Source organism: Panulirus ornatus, chromosome 56 (genome assembly GCF_036320965.1).
Source record: "Panulirus ornatus isolate Po-2019 chromosome 56, ASM3632096v1, whole genome shotgun sequence".
Lineage (NCBI taxonomy): Eukaryota > Metazoa > Arthropoda > Malacostraca > Decapoda > Palinuridae > Panulirus > Panulirus ornatus.
This window is the reverse complement of record NC_092279.1, coordinates 21,098,386-21,115,102: the sequence shown is the minus strand read 5'-3', so window position 1 is coordinate 21,115,102 and position 16,717 is coordinate 21,098,386. Positions and strand designations below refer to the sequence as shown.

The 16,717-nt window shown below is 38.0% G+C and overlaps 1 protein-coding gene across 1 annotated transcript in view; it reads left to right on the top strand.

The window, feature by feature from the left end:
• LOC139765996 (dynein axonemal heavy chain 7-like) overlaps positions 1 to 16,717 on the top strand; it is a 178,548-nt gene that overhangs the window by 58,853 nt on the left and 102,978 nt on the right. Inside the window, 7 exon segments of the mRNA XM_071694035.1 lie at positions 4,046 to 4,250; positions 5,946 to 6,086; positions 7,553 to 7,732; positions 9,321 to 9,486; positions 13,975 to 14,201; positions 14,668 to 14,802; positions 16,425 to 16,576. Of these exon segments, the coding sequence (XP_071550136.1) occupies positions 4,046 to 4,250; positions 5,946 to 6,086; positions 7,553 to 7,732; positions 9,321 to 9,486; positions 13,975 to 14,201; positions 14,668 to 14,802; positions 16,425 to 16,576 (1,206 nt within the window).

The window sequence follows — 16,717 nt, the reverse complement described above, 5'->3', positions numbered from 1 at the left end:
TTGAAATCCACTTGAGAATTACATCTTTTTTTTTTTTTTTTTTTTGCTTTGTCGCTGTCTCCTGTGTTTGCGAGGTAGCGCAAGGAAACAGACGAAAGAAATGGCCCAACCCACCCCCATACACATGTATATACATACGTCCACACACGCAAATATACATACCTACACAGCTTTCCATGGTTTACCCCAGATGCTTCACATGCCCTGATTCAATCCACTGACAGCACGTCAATCCCGGTATACCACATCGCTCCAATTCACTCTATTCCTTGCCGTCCTTTCACCCTCCTGCATGTTCAGGCCCCGATCACACAAAATCTTTTTCACTCCATCTTTCCACCTCCAATTTGGTCTCCCTCTTCTCCTCGTTCCCTCCACCTCCGACACATATATCCTCTTGGTCGATCTTTCCTCACTCATTCTCTCCATGTGCCCAAACCATTTCAAAACACCCTCTTCTGCTCTCTCAACCACGCTCTTTTTATTTCCACACATCTCTCTTACCCTTACGTTACTTACTCGATCAAACCACCTCACACCACACATTGTCCTCAAACATCTCATTTCCAGCACATCTGTGTTGAAATAAAGAACAACTGATTTATCCAGATTTAAGAGAAATTGTGGTCATACGTATGTAGAATTTTTACGTGAAAGTAAGTACAATATATTCAGAAATATAGGTAATAGATCAGTTGGCCACAGTCACCTGTGAAATAACATTCAGTAGAGATGTACTTTCTCTGGTTGATGATTGTTTTCTTAGGCATCATTAACCATACAGACAATTTATTTGTCTAACAAGTATACTCAAATGTGCATCATATCTCAGTTTTATTCATCTGTCAGTTATCTTTAACCCAATTCTTATTTATATGAAGTGGATCAAGTGTTTTTTGTTTTTTCTGAGGCTCCCAGCACCACTCCTGCATGCTAGCAACGGGTAAGGATCCCATTTTTCCTAGAGGCTAATAATTTCAACTTGCAACATGTTTTGTTTGGTTTCATTTAATATCCTTAGCTACATTTACACAACAACCTACTTAGTGGTTTAACACACATTCTGAATGTACTACATCAAACAAGTTAGAATTTCCTATATTTTCATCTTTTATTTCTTCTACCTTACTTCCTACTTTTTTTTAGTCTGTTGCGTTCTATACTTCCTGAAATATTCTTCTATCTGTATCTTGGATGCCTCTTTCCTCCTGAAACTCTTGCAAGGGAGTACCCACGGCAAGAAAGTCTCTCCACAACTAGTGAACTCCGGTGCTGCTTTGTATCCTTCAGTACTTCACCTGTAACAGGTTACTAATAGAGGGCAGCTCTAGTGCAGTGTTTGGAGAGATTCCTACCTAATGTTTCTACTGACTACTCTAACCTAATGTTCCAACCTGCTACTTCTGCCTAATGCTCCTGCCTAATGTTTTTTTCCCAATACTTCTATCTATCTCCCACCAAATGTTCCTTCCTAACGTTTTTTCCTAAATGTTTGTACGTATTACTTCTATCTGTTACTCGTACCATTTTGCCAATAGGCAGGGCTAGCACATAGTGCTCACCACTGGAAAATCTAGAGTTACGTAGACCAAGCCATGTGAATTAAGTGTTATCGAGTATTATGTGTGACATGGAGAGACTGTATGCTTGTAGACAGTATGCCAGCAGTCCACATGTGGGTGTGGTAGAAATATTCCATATAATCTGATAGTGCAGTGTAAGCAGATGGTAACCACTTTGCCTGTCCAGTGAATAATTTATTGTGTAGAATTCATCCATCAGTGCATCGTTTTTATGTTTAGACTTTTATTATACATCTCTTATTGATGCTTCTTACATGTGATTTTCTGTTTTCTAATCCTTCAATGTCCTTAATTTTTTCTAGTGTACACAACTTAGCCTGTTACCTATTCTGTATGCATATCTAGTCAAACTGAACAACTCCTTTTAGGCATAGATTTATGCACCGAGTTTTGTACCTCTGTTTCAAGGCTGTGAGGTAAGCCTAGATGATGATGGAGTTACCAGTGCTAGATGATTTCTTCCCATAGTCTCATCCTCCATTAGTGCCAAGACAGCATTTTTGTGAGTTTTCTAGGAGGGAAATTGAGCAGCTTTAGGTAGATTTAGATCATGCAGATGATCCTGAATTACTTAACGATGATGATCTGTCTTCAAATCATGTGATGAGTGATTTCATGGACATTTGCTCGTCCAGTGCTGAATGTTGACCAAGATGAGGTAGGAGAATGTGTTCTAGCAAAAGTGGAGGCATTGTTGTCAGCACCCTCCTGCCCTTGACAACACTGTGTAACTGGAGCAACCACTAGTTTTACACAATTTTATAATAATTTTGCTGTTATCAAAAACTTTTCAGTAAATCACATTAACATGCAAAGATTTGTTATTAAAGATAGGAATGGAGAGAAGGAATACTGTGGCTGGAAATCCTACCCTCATATTTAACTTTTCCAAAAGAAGGAGCAGAGAAGGGGGTGAAGTGAAGATTTTTCCTTTAAGGCTTAGTAATCTGTTCTTGATGCTTACTCACTGGTGTGTGAGATGGCGAGTATGAAAAAAAAATATAATTATCAGTGATCACTTTAGTCCTCATAAGTTGATGCAATCCTCCCCACTTTTCATTTCCCTTATGACATTTGTGTTATCTGCAAACATATTTGAGTTCACTTCTTCTGGCAAGTCATTTACAAAGTTCAGAAAGAGCAGCAGTCCCAGACCAAAACTGTGTGGCTTTCCTTTGATAACATCTACTCATTTTGAAAAGACTCCTCTGACATACTTACTTTGTTTCCTTTTACTAAGATAATCATCTGCACATTGAAGGAGTCCCATCCTTATTTTGCCTGGTGATCCAGCTTCTTAATCAGTCTCCCATTCACTATAGTGTCAAATACTTTATGGCAGTTGATGAGTATTGTCCAAAAAGAGGTTTATTTTTTCAGAAGTACAGAAAGAGTTTATGATGAGAAAATTAAATACAAATAAAGTTTGTGATGAAAAAATGAAATACAAGAGAAGACTCAAAACAATCTCAGACTGTACATATGGTATTGTGAGATTTTAAATCCATATTTTTTTACATAAAAACAACTGGTTTGACTGACTGTTTGGAAAAAAAAATTGCAGAATGGTAGTTGGTATAGTAGCAACTTAGTTGGGAATAGCTTATGGTCTGTAAACTATTAGATCTCAGATTATAATCTCTTCCATCATTTATTTTCCAAGGGAGATGTTTGTGCCTATTATATTACTGAAATGCTTATTGTTCACCTCATGGATCTAGTCTCTTAACTTTAAAGCCATGTGGCTAGAAATCTCATTCTCTGAGGTTAAATTAATTCCTGTACACACACTAATTAATGAGCAAAGATCTATATTGTAACTGTAATGAGTGCATTAAAGTCATACCCAGTGGTCATTATCAGAGTATTGACTGGTTTCGTTTTCGTGGTTTAGATACGATGCTATGAGACTAATTGCAGGGAAGTTCTGAAAACTTCCATGTAATTAGTCTCTTAATCCCAACTTCATTTCTGCAGTTTTTGTTCCCACAAAAGGTTTGCATTGCTGCAGTTTTAATTCCAACAAAAGATGTATTCTTTGCTTTCATGAAAAGGAAGGGGATCATAGAACATTTGAAACTTTTACATCCAAGAATAGAGGAAGTGTTGATTCAGAGAGATATTTTAGTTGTGTGAAATAAGGTGGAATGAGTCTTGTGATGATCATTTGATTGTCATTACAGGTGAAGTTAACAAGTAGTATCCGTGGCAGTAATTGATTAATTTGTCAGTGTTTGATTGAATGCTTGATTTTTGATAGAGTTGTTTGGTGGTTAATCCAGTAATTCAATAAATTTCCTGAAATTTATTTCATACAATATTAACCACACTTTCTCTTTACATTAAGTTTTACATCTCCTCTCACTTACTAAGCTATGAGAGAAAATGATTAGATTTTATGAAATCAAAAAGAAAAATGAATTTAAGGGGTCAATTTATTTTCTTGTTTAAAATTCTGCCAGGTGCTATCTGAATGATGATGAAGTGGAGGCAAGGATGCTGTACTGTACTCTTCCATGGGGATGGGAGTATGTGGGTGCTGAGGGGCGCCTTGTATTAACACCTCTCACAAGTCGTGCCCACCATGCCCTTGTCACTGCTTACCATGCACATTTAGGAGGAGCACCTGAAGGCCCTGCTGGCACTGGAAAGACTGAGACAGTCAAGGTAAGTTTAGGCCGTTCAGCATTTCTATATTCTGAGACAGTCAAGATGAATTTAGGCCATTCGGCATTTCTTTATTTTTTCAAATCTTATTGGTTAATTGCATTGGTTGGTGAATACATTTTGATGGAGAGTATTTCTGTTAACTAGAGTATTTTTATTGATTATTCATGGTTGTGAAACCTTAGTTTTCTGTAGTGCAGAAAGATGGGAAATAAAATCTGTCAGGATGGATAACTATGAAGCATCATTGAAAAGAGAAGAGTAAGGAATTGAAAGTGAGAAAATCATATAACCATACAACAGTGTTATATGGGTGCGAGGCGTGGGCTATAGATAGAGTTGTGCGGAGGAGGGTGGATGTGCTGGAAATGAGATGTTTGAGGACATTATGTGGTGTGAGGTGGTTTGATCGAGTAAGTAATAATAGGGTAAGAGAGATGTGTGGTGATAAAAAGAGTGTGGTTGAGAGAGCAGAAGAGGGTGTTTTGAAATGGTTTGGTCACATGGAGAGAATGAGTGAGGAAAGCTTGACAAAGAGGATATATGTGTCAGAGGTGGAGGGAACGAGGAGGAGTGGGAGACCAAATTGGAGGTGGAAAGATGGAATGAGAAAGATTTTGAGTGATCAGGGCCTGAACATGCAGGAGGGTGAAAGGCGTGCAAGGAATAGAGTGAATTGGAATGATGTGGTATACCGGGGTGGACATGCTGTCAGTGGATTGAACCAGGGCGCATGAAGTGTCTGGGGTAAACCATGCAAAGTTGTGTGGGGCCTGGATGTGGAAAGGGAGCTGTAGTTTCAGTGCATTATACGTGACAGCTAGAGACTAAGTGTGAATGAATGTGGCCTTTGTGTCTTTTCCTAGAGCTACCTCGCGCACATGCGGGGGGAGGGGGTTGTTATTTTCATGTGTCGTGAGGTGGCGATAGGAATGAATAAAGGCAGACAGTATGAATTATGTGCATGTGTATATATGTATATGTCTGTGTGTGTATATATATGTATACGTTGAGATGTATAGGTATGTATATGTGCATGTGTGGACATGGGTATGTGGGTGGGTTGGGCCATTCTTTCGTCTGTTTCCTTGCGCTACCTCGTTAACGCAGGAGACAGCGACAAAGCAAAGTAAATAAGATGAATAAATAAAAATATATATATATATTTTTTTTTTTTTTTTTTTTATACTTTGTTGCTGTCTCCCGTGTTTGCGAGGTAGCGCAAGGAAACAGACGAAAGAAATGGCCCAACCCACCCCCATACACAATGTATATACATACACGTCCACACACGCAAATATACATACCTATACATCTCAATGTACACATATATATACACACACAGACACATACATATATACCCATGCACACAATTCACACTGTCTGCCTTTATTCATTCCCATCGCCACCTCGCCACACATGGAATACCATCTACCTCCCCCCTCATGTGTGCGAGGTAGCACTATGAGGGGTTGGGCCATTTTTCGTCTGTTTCCTCATGCTACCTTGTTGACGCGGGAGACAGCGATTAAGTATTGTAAAAAAAGTATATGTATATATAATACATATGTATATATGTTTGTATGTATTTATGTATAATTGTTATACAGCCCTGGAACTCCTTTAATAGGGCTTCTGCAGATTTGAGGCTTTTCCATTTGCTTAATCATTAATTATGATACCTCTCTATTGCAGGACTTGGCCCGGTCATTGGCAATGAACTGCCTGGTTTTCAATTGTTCTGATGACCTTGACTTTATTTCAATGGGCAAGTTCTTCACTGGAGTTGCAGCATCTGGTAGCTGGGCCTGCTTTGATGAATTCAATAAACTTGAGGTTTGTAACATGGAATAACTGATTTATCAGAATCAGATTAGTACATCACCGTTTGAGTTATCTTTTTAGAAGCATTTTCACAGTAAATGATGCAACTTTCTCATGAAAGTTAACCATAACTTTTTGTTCTGTAGATAGAGAGTAAGATTGCTACAGTACAATGCATCTCTTGCATTATAAAAGGCAGCCAAGGGGTGGAGCTGGACACTGGAGATCCTTGCCATTTGTATTTTCACATTCCAAAAGTAAGGAGTAAAGGGAGGATTTTTCCTCAAAGGTCCAGCCGTTGATGCTATTTTGCTTAGGCAAGAAGGGCTAGCCTGTCCAAAAGATCCATAACTTCATGCTGTTTTTGCTGAAAATACGAAGTCGTTTGTAAGTTCTGATGATAATTAGATGGCAAGTTAAGCATTTAATTCAGAATAAATATATAGTCCAACAGGGATGTTATTGTCTGTATTACTATGTGACTGTTACCAGTTAATTTTATAGCAAGATAATGGATGCAATTATCTTTTGGTAGCATATATTCTTGACTTTGATTTCCTCAGTTAACAGTGCTCAAAGGATGCCTGCTAGGTAGTTCTTACTAGTCATAGTGACTAGATCCTGAAATGGAAAGATCATATGATGTTTAGTTAATCATAGCCCTCAAAAATGAACAGTAATATGTAGGTAAAAGATTGGTTTAGCTATATATCACTGTTTTCTGTGGATATTGATTGATTTTTATTTGGATTGTTAGTGTATGAATTGGAGCATTTCATTCTATTGTGCATTTTATTATAAAATTAATGAAGTACATGAGACTTACCGTAGGTCAGTTGAAATGTGCTTCAGGTTTTATCTTGTGTCTCATCCGGTCTTTGGAAGTAAAGGCTCTTTTCATTAGATATCACACCCCATTTGCCTTGTTTTAATACAGCCTCTTCCATTATGGAGCTGTAATCAAGCCAGCTCAGTGAATGGTCTGGAAACAAAATCTACTTTCAGAGATCAACTGTCCTTGTCTTTCTCAGTATATTCATGCTAACATGTTAAACTGTCCTTGTCTTTCTCATTATATTCATGTTAACATGATACATAGGCCCTTCCTTTTCATCCCTTATAGCCACTTTGCATCACAGTACTTATTTTCTTGTGCTCTTAATCAGAAAAGCTGAGTAGCTCCATTTCCTATTGTGTCTGTCATTACTACAAAGAATTGTATATATCATTGGTTTGGTTTTTTAATTGAAAGATGCAAATAATAGCTTGTCTACAACTGGAATTGCTTCATGATTGTATAATCTTACATGCCAATATTGTAATTTGGTTAACTTGATGCAAATTTGAGAGTACAGTTTTGCAGATTTTAGAAAAGAAAATTTCATTGATACTGAAAGTTTGCATATTAGGAGACACTTCTTTAATGGTAATGCATTAACCATAAGTATTGTGAATCTGGTTGTTGGTCTGAGATACAGGTAGGGGTGTTAAGTGTGGCAGCCCAGCAAATCCTGACAATAGTAAGTGCCAGAAGAGAGGCCAAGGACACATTCTGCATGGAAGGAGACCACCCCCTTACTCTTGATGCTAAGGGTTTCATTGCTGTAACTATGAATCCACAATATCGGGGTCGTGTTGCACTCCCTGACAACCTTAAGGTAAGGTGATGGTACATAAAAGTAGTAACTTCTTTTCTGTAGTTTTCTTTGTATGAAGTGAAAGCAGTCATTTTAGTGGGGGGTTTAACTCTTATCTTCGCTGAGATTGTAAGTTTTTTTCATAGTTGTTCTCTGTTTACCACTTTAGCCAGGAACAGGTGAAGAAAGGCTGCATTTGCACTGAAACAAGAGCACCCTTATCTACAACCAAGCCCAAAGACCTTCCCATGGCCTCCCCTGGTCACTGCACATACCCTGGTTCAATCCATTGACAGCATGTTAACCCCCATGTACCACATCATTCCCATTCTCTCTATCCCATGCCCACTTTACCCTACCCTACATGTTCTGGCCTGTATTACTCAAACTCTAACTCTGCTCTTCAATCTCCAGTTTTGTGTATTCCTTCTTCTTGTCCCCTCCATTTCTGATATATATCCTCATTTTCAACCTCTCCTCACTTATTCTCTCCATATGTCCAAACCATTTCAGCAAACCCTCTTCAGCCTTCTCAACCACACTATTTTTTATTAACACACTTCTCTCTTCCCTTTCATTACATGCACAACCAAATCACCTCACAGTACACGTTGACTTCAAACATTTTAGTTCCAAAACATTTACCCTCCTATACACATCCTCGTGTATACTCCATGCCACACATCCATTCAACACTTTTTAGGACTATTGTAACTTCAGCATACCCATTTTTGCCCTCCTAGCTAACGTCCTCAATTTCCACACATTCCTCTTTGTCGCCAGAACCTTGGCCCTCCTCACCTACCCTTCGATTCACATCTGCTTCCCTGGTTCAGTATGCTTTCATATCTATTGTTAGGTATCTACAACAGAATTTTTCTCTGTCAAGACTTACACCTTTCCAGCTGTCCCTTTCCCCTGCTAAATCTAACTACCCCTCTTTTATTCACATTTACTCTTAACTTCCTTATATCACATACTTTCCCAGACTTAGTCACCAGCTTGAGTCATTTCTCCCTCAAATCTGACAGCAGTGCTTTGTCATCAGCAAACAGCAACATATTGTTTAAAAAAATGTATTTAACCATATAACAGTGAAAAAAGTCACTTCAGAAGTATATTTTGAGTACTGCATTCATTATAAGCCTAGAGGTTTTGTAGACGTTTCAGCACAATTCTCAAAAAAGATGACTGACATTATCAAATGTGTGTGTAAAGAGGGAGAGCCTGATTTGCAAGTATCATTGTGCTAAATACATTTAGCCAGGCACCTTAATTATTTAGTTATCAGTGGTGAGATAGCAACATTATTTATGCATGACTGAGTCCCCATGTTGGGTAATATATCCTCTTCTCACCGTAATTAGGAGGTATTGGAAGCCTTGAGTCAACAATCTTTATTGTGTTCCTTTTTTGTAGGACTCCTTGTGGGTTGTGTGAAAAAAGATATTTTTTAATTTTACTGATTTTAGGAAGCAGAAATGCTTGATTAACTTACTGTAGGATTCACTTGTCAGAAAACTGGAAGTTTTATCATTTATTATGAAGGTTTTCATGTTTGTACTACGTATTAATCAGATGACATATTTGATGCAATGAATTATTTCAGCTGCTCCTCCGACCTGTATCAATGATGGTGGCAGATTACCACTACATAGCTGAGGTTTCACTCTTATCCTATGGGTTCCTCCATGGCCATGCCCTTGCTGCTCGTATCGTCAGTGTCATGAACCTTGCCAACCAGATGCTTCACCCTCACCACCACTATGACTTTGGTCAGTGCTTGGTAGCTTACTCTTCAGATATATCATCCAAAATAAATTGCCTTCAGAAGTGGTAGAGGGTATGTGGATCAGATGTTTGCTTTGGAGAATGTATGTGAGAATTACTTAGAAAAACTGATGGATTTGTATATAGCATTTATGGATTTGGAGAACACATATGATAGGGTTGATAGAGATGCTGTGTGGAAGGTTTTGATAGTATATGGTGTGGGAGGTAAGTTGCTAGAAGCAGCGAAAAGTTTTTACCAAGGATGTAAGGTCTGTGTACGAGTAGGAAGAGAGGAAAGTGATTGGTTCCCAGTGAATGTCGGTTTGCGGCAGGGGTAGGTGATGTCTCCATGGTTGTTTGATTTGTCTATGGATGGGGTGGTTAGGGAGGTGAATGCAAGAGTTTTGGAAAGAGGGGCAAGTATGCAGTCTGTTATGGATGAGAGGGCTTGGGAAGTGAGTCAGTTGTTGTTCGCTGATGATAAAGCACTGGTAGCTGATTCGGGTGAGAAACTTCAGAAGTTGATGACTGAGTTTGGTAAAGTGTGTGAAAGAAGAAGATTGAGAGTAAATGTGAATAAGAGCAAGGTTATTAGGTTCAGTAGGACTAAAGGACAAGTTGATTTAGAGGTAAGTTTGAATGGAGAAAAACTGGAGGAAGTAAAGTGTTTTAGATATCTGGGCGTGGACTAGCAGTGGGTGGAACCATGGAAGCGGAAGTGAGTCAAAGGGTGGGGGAGGGGGTGAAGGTTCTGGGAGCATTGAAGAATGTGTGGAAGGCAAGAATGTTATCTCAGAGAGCAAAAATGAATATGTTTGAAAGAACAGTGGTTCCAACAATGTCATATGGTTGCAAGGCATGGGCTATAGATAGGGTTGTGCAGAGGAGGGTGGATGTGTTGGAAATGAAATGTTTGAGGACAATGTATGGTGTGAGGTGGTTTGATCAAGTAGGTAATAAAAGGGTAAGAGAGATGTGCGGTAATAAAAAGTGTGGTTGAGTGAGCAGAAGAGAGTGTGTTGAAATGTTTTGGACACATGGAGAGAATGAGTGACGAAAGATTGACGAAGAGGATATGTGTCAGAGGTGGAGGAAAGAAGGAGAAGCGGGAGATGAAATTGAAGGTGGAAGGATGGAGTGAAAAAGATTTTAAGTGATCGGGGTCTGGACATACAGGAGGGTGAAAGGCATGCAAGGAATAGGGTTAATTGGAATGATATGGTATACCGAAGTCGACATGCTGTCAATGGATTGAACCAGGGCATGTGAAGCGTCTGGGGTAAATCATGGAAAGGTCTGTGGGGCCTGGATGTGGAAAAGGAGCTGTGGTTTTGGTTCATTACACATGATAGCTAGAGACTGAGTGTGAACAAATGTGGCCTTTTTTTGTGTTTTCCTGGCGCTACCTTGCTGGAGGGGGTGGGATGCTTTTTCCTGTGTGGTGGAGTGACAACAGGAATAGATGAAGGCAGCAAATATGAATATGTACATTTGTATACATGTATATGTCTGTGTATGTATATGTATGTATATGTGCGTGTATGGGCGTTTATGTATATACAGGTGTATGTGGGTGGTTGGGCCATTTCTTCAACTGTTTCCTTGTGCTACCTTGCTGATGCAGGAAACAGCAATTAAGTATAATAAATGAATAGATATCTTATATTGTTGATTTTTATTACCACCTGTGTTTCATTACATTTGAAGCTATGGTTTTATGTACATTATCCATCTCGTGTTTAAGCATTACAGGTATTATAGACAATGAGAATAATTGCAACTTTTAATATTTTTGTATTAGAAATATATTAAAGTAGATCTTCAAATCTTGATCATACATTGATCTCTAATTTATATTAGAAGTTCAAGAAAATCTTCTCATATATGTCTGCTGTTTCCCACGTTAGCGAGTTAATGCCAGGAACTGATGAAGGAAGGCCACATCCACTCATGTCCATTCTCTGGCTGTCATGTGTAATGTACCAAAACCACATATTAATGGTGTATCACAAAGCAGTTCATAGAAAAATGAAACAGATCTTGCCCTTCTTGTTTACACTACCCAGACTGTGCTGGAGTGCTGCTCAAATTTTCAATAGAAAGTAAGTTCAAAATATATACTAGGTATTGTATCACTTTAGCCTAGTATTTTGGCTACTTTACCTAAAACTTTGTCATAAGTTTGTCGAGACTTCTGTTTTTGCTTGGTAATGTAAATTTGTCTATCTGTCTATCAGTATCTTTGATGCCTATTCCCATCTGGAACTCTTTCAAAGGGTGGCCATGGCAATAGTTTCCATAACTAGTGAAATCCAATGTGACTTCTTAGCCTTTATGCCTAACCCTTAACAGGCCTCTGGCAAAGGGGAACTCTAGCACAGTGTTTGCAGAAGCTTCTACCTAATGTTTCTACAGACTGCTTCTACTTAATGCTCCTTCCTGATTTTCCTACATACTTCTTCTGCCTAATGCTCCTGCCTAAATCTTCCAACTACTGCTTCTATCTGTTGCTCCAACCATTTTGCCAAAAGGCAGGGCTAGCACATAGTGCTCACTTCAGGAAAATCTGTGTTAGTTGTGTTGTCAGGTGTTACATATAACAAGGAGATTTTGTATGTTTGTGGATGGAATGACAGCAGTCCATATGTGGGTGAGGCAGGAAGAAAAGAGTCACCTTGGTCATAGGGGTGCAGCCTGACAACCACTAAAGTAGTGGCTCATATACAGAAATACATTTCAGTTATACAACTACAGGATCCCTTTAATGGGATTTCAGTAGCTTTGAGGGTGCACTCCATTTACATTTTACTATAACTTGAGACATTTTTAGAGAACTATGGAGGGGGATGGGCCTATTCCTGACTTTTTTTTTTTTTTTACCAAACTGCACGTATAGACTCACTAAGGAGACTACTAGAACCACTCCATCTTCAATAAAACCACTGTTCCCAAATCAGTTGCTGAAAGCGTGTTTTATTAAATGGGTATGACTGGCACTAAGTCAAAGTATTCATGTATATTTTGGTGTAATGAGTATTCCACTAACATAAGCATTAAATCTACTACATCACAAGGAAGGTAAGACAGATTAAGAGAAGTAGGCCAATGTGCCAAATGTGTTAGCACCAAGCTTCCTACTGCTTTATGTACTATGGTATTGCTATTTGTTGATAATGGAAATGTCAGAACAGGAATCACTCTACAGCCTTGTGCATAGAAGGGAGACTAGTCCTTGTGACATTAAAGGGGTAGGCCACCCAACAGTTCATCAAAGGACAGGTGTCCACAAAGTCTTCATATCTGCCAACTGCAACTCTGCAGGTCTCAAAATATAAACGGAATAACTTAATAACAATGAGTCTTCTTTGACTGAGAGTCACACTGCACCTTCTTGATTTAGGACCTGGTTACATGGCTAAGATTTGAAATGATTGTCATGGTCACTAGTCACTAGTGATTATAGTGAGTATGAAATAGTATGTCCTGTGATTTTTATGGGATGTAGGCAGAGGAGGGTATTAGCTATCGTGTACAACCTTCTATCTTCCAGTCTTAATTCTGGTCTCAAAGAGGCTGAAAAAACTAAAGCTCCAGAGAGTCAGAACTTTTTTAAAGTCTCTAAATGCTTTATTGTATGCCACTACAAAGTGGGTAAGTGTAGGGTACATTTTCTTTTTCTTTGGGTTTTTACCACTTACTACCTAAACATCAACTTGCATAGAATATTAAAAGGTCAGGGGTTTATAGAAAAAAAAGGATGGTGGCATTTTTTAAGAGCTTACATGATTTAAAAAAGGGAACTTTTGGGCATAAGAGCAGGGGCTTAAACTCACAGCCTCCCCAGTGTGTATGTCATTGATCCTAAGTATGAACATGTGATGTACACACTTTCCTTTCCTAAACCTACCTTATTCTTCACCTGTTGTAGGTCAGTAATCCTTTTAGCATGATCAATCATCGTCCTCCCATATACTTAGCCAGTTAGATGATTTTTTTTGTAACCTACAACCAAAATTGCTCTCCTTACCCTTATACAGTTGAACAGTCACTGCCTTTGTCTAGTTATGGCACACAAGTATCTTTATGTGCTTTTCTACACACTTTCCACATCCATTCAATAACATCTTTACCACTACTCTTCATATCACACTTCTCGTCTTCACCTTTAGCTTCCTCTTATTCTAGGTCCATTTACTGCTCATCTTACCTCCTTTACAGTGTTTTTCTCTCCTCTATATCTTTTCAGCATATTCTGACCTCAAGTCCTGTATTCATGTCCATGTCTTATATATCATCATCTCCATTTAGTCTCTTAAAGTACTCTATTTTCCTCTGACATAACTTTTGAAATATACCCTAGATTTTCATACAAACTTTTCATCTTGTTTGTTTTTTGTAAAATAGTTTGTTCTTTTCCCTATGATATACTCAATTTTTAGTTGAGATCCTTTTCTTGAATATTTGTTAAAAAAAGGAATTCTGTCCTAAAGGTATGCGAGCTGTCAAAACTGTATTGATGACCATCGGGAGATTGAGGATCTGTTTCCCAGAATGGTCAGAGACAGAGATAGTTCTACAGGCCCTACGAGATGTTAATCATCCTAAATTGGTGGCTGAGGACTTTCTCAGGTTTGAAGACATTCTGAAAGATTTCTTTATGGAGTTGCCACCCACACCAAAGCCACCTGATGACAATCTTACAAAGCATATTGAAAAGGTATATTTTTTATATTTATTTATTTTGCTTTGTCGCTGTCTCCCGCGTTTGCGAGGTAGCGCAAGGAAACAGACGAAAGAAATGGCCCAACCCACCCCCATACACATGTATATACACACACATCCACACACGCAAATATACATACCTATACATCTCAGTGTACACATATATATACACACACAGACACATACATATATACCCATGCACACAATTCACACTGTCTGCCTTTATTCATTCCCATCGCCACCTCGCCACACATATTCCATGTGTGGCGAAAAGGTATATGTTTTTTGGATTAGAATTGATGACTAAAATGAAAAGATTATGAGTGATTAGAAGAAAAAATACATTAGTTTGGGTTAATTGTATACTTACCCTTTGCCAATATATGTATTGTACTATATATGCAGTGTAGATTTCTTTGTGTTAACTGTGATTATGAATGTTTGTGGTGGTACTTTGGCAGGTATGTGTAGAAATGGGATTGCTTATGACGAGTGAGTTTATGCTAAAGATCGTACAACTAAATGAAACACTGAGGGAGAGGCATGGTGTCATGTTGGTGGGATCCCCATGCACATCAAAAACTACCATTATCAAGGTAAGTGTGAATAAATTTGAAGGTTTATGCTGGAAAAAGTAATGATGCGAGTAAGATGGAGAATTTTCTGTTTCAAAATTAATTTTGTACTGCAATGGACATGTACCAAAGAGAAAAGTGCAAAAGGTCCATGTTAGGATGAGATAAATGTTCACTTCTAGGAGACAGAAATACATTGCAGACCTAAAAAAACCATAGCAAAGGAAAGCAAACCTCTTAAATGAATTAGAGTACAGACCATAAACTCAGTAGGTGATAGGAACTCATTAGATGAATGTTTACCAGATCACTGTGCCTATAATAGCATGTATATGTGAAAGTATTTGTTACTGTTATATTTGCTGATATGCAGAGTAAGGCATTAGTACAATGAAGATACTTATTTCTGTACAAATAATGTACATATGTATGTATACAGACTTACATTCTGTACTCACAGAGGGCTATCTATTGTAGTATAAACTTTTACATACACTTACACCACTAAATACATACTGTGGGTTTGTTTTCAGGAAAAAGCTGTCACTGATATTGTGACTGTTTTTGATAAGGTTAATTCTTAAAAAGTACAGCCAAAGGGGAGAGATAAACAACAGCTGAACAATTAGCTGTATAAAGTAGTACTCTGTCTCCAAAAATAGATACGGTAACCACCTGCATTTCTTTACAGTGCAAATCTTTGCTCAAACAGTTATTCACAAATGACTTCAACAAACTCATTGCAGTGCTAACAAAAAAAAAAAAAATTGAGCAGCAGAGAACACACTTACATGCACACTATCCTACAATGTCTAGCCATGAAATAAAGCTACACTTGATAAACACACAGACCTTTCTGTCCATATGTAACCAACAGCCTCTTTTCCTTCCCTATCTATGGTGATATGTCAGTATTTGTACATTTATATAGCTTAGGCAGCTATCACTTTCAAAATAAGAAGGGCAATATTAAATGTTTCAAATTTATGATTAACGTGTAATATCAGCTTAAAGATATATGATATATGTCCAATACACATGATTTACACAAAGTGTAACAAAACATGCATTTTTTGACCAACCAAGATTGATATGTACTGATACATTCTTGGAACCTGCTACCTTTGATAAGGAAGTATCAACTTGTACAGCACTTCTCATGTAAAAATTTCATTTTTAATCTGGATGTATGCAAGTTTGCCATGTACATTATATATGCATGATAAGTGAGAGAGAGGGTTATATGTGACTTTTTATTAGGGGGAGAGTATTGCAATCTGATGATAATGCAGCTGTCATAATATGATAAAAATGTACCACTGTTTTGAGAGATGTCAAAGTTATGAAGTGAAATGAGCAATTTAAAGTATGTTAGGGAAAATTGACTAAATGTTTCTAATTCACACTACTGTTATATACTTAGGTACTGAGGAAAATAAAGATTAGATGGAAAGATATGGTGTGAAAGCAGTTGTAGTTTTAGAACAAGTACAGTTTAGGTTAGTGTAAGATGCATCATGAATGCAGCATTTGAAGGATGATGTGAATGTTTGCACCCTGTTGTGAAACCATGATACTGTACTTCTGGGGATAAACCCCAAAAGAACAAATTATTTTCTAATGATATATTGTATTATCTGCAGACTCTCTCATCAGCTCTGAGTTTGGTAGAAAGTGATCGGCCAGTCACCATTAAGAGTTTAAACCCCAAAACAGTTACACAGTCACAACTGATTGGTTTTCTGGACCCAGTGTCTCGTGAGTGGTCTGATGGCTTGGTTGCTCAGATTCTCAGGTTTGTTGATTTTTTATTTTCATTTGGTAATAGTCATGTGTGAGAGGAGAAAGTTAAGGTTAGATGTGAATAAAAGCTAGGTTATTAGGTTTAGCAGGTAAAACAGACAGGTTATTTGGAATGTGAGTTTGAATGGAGATA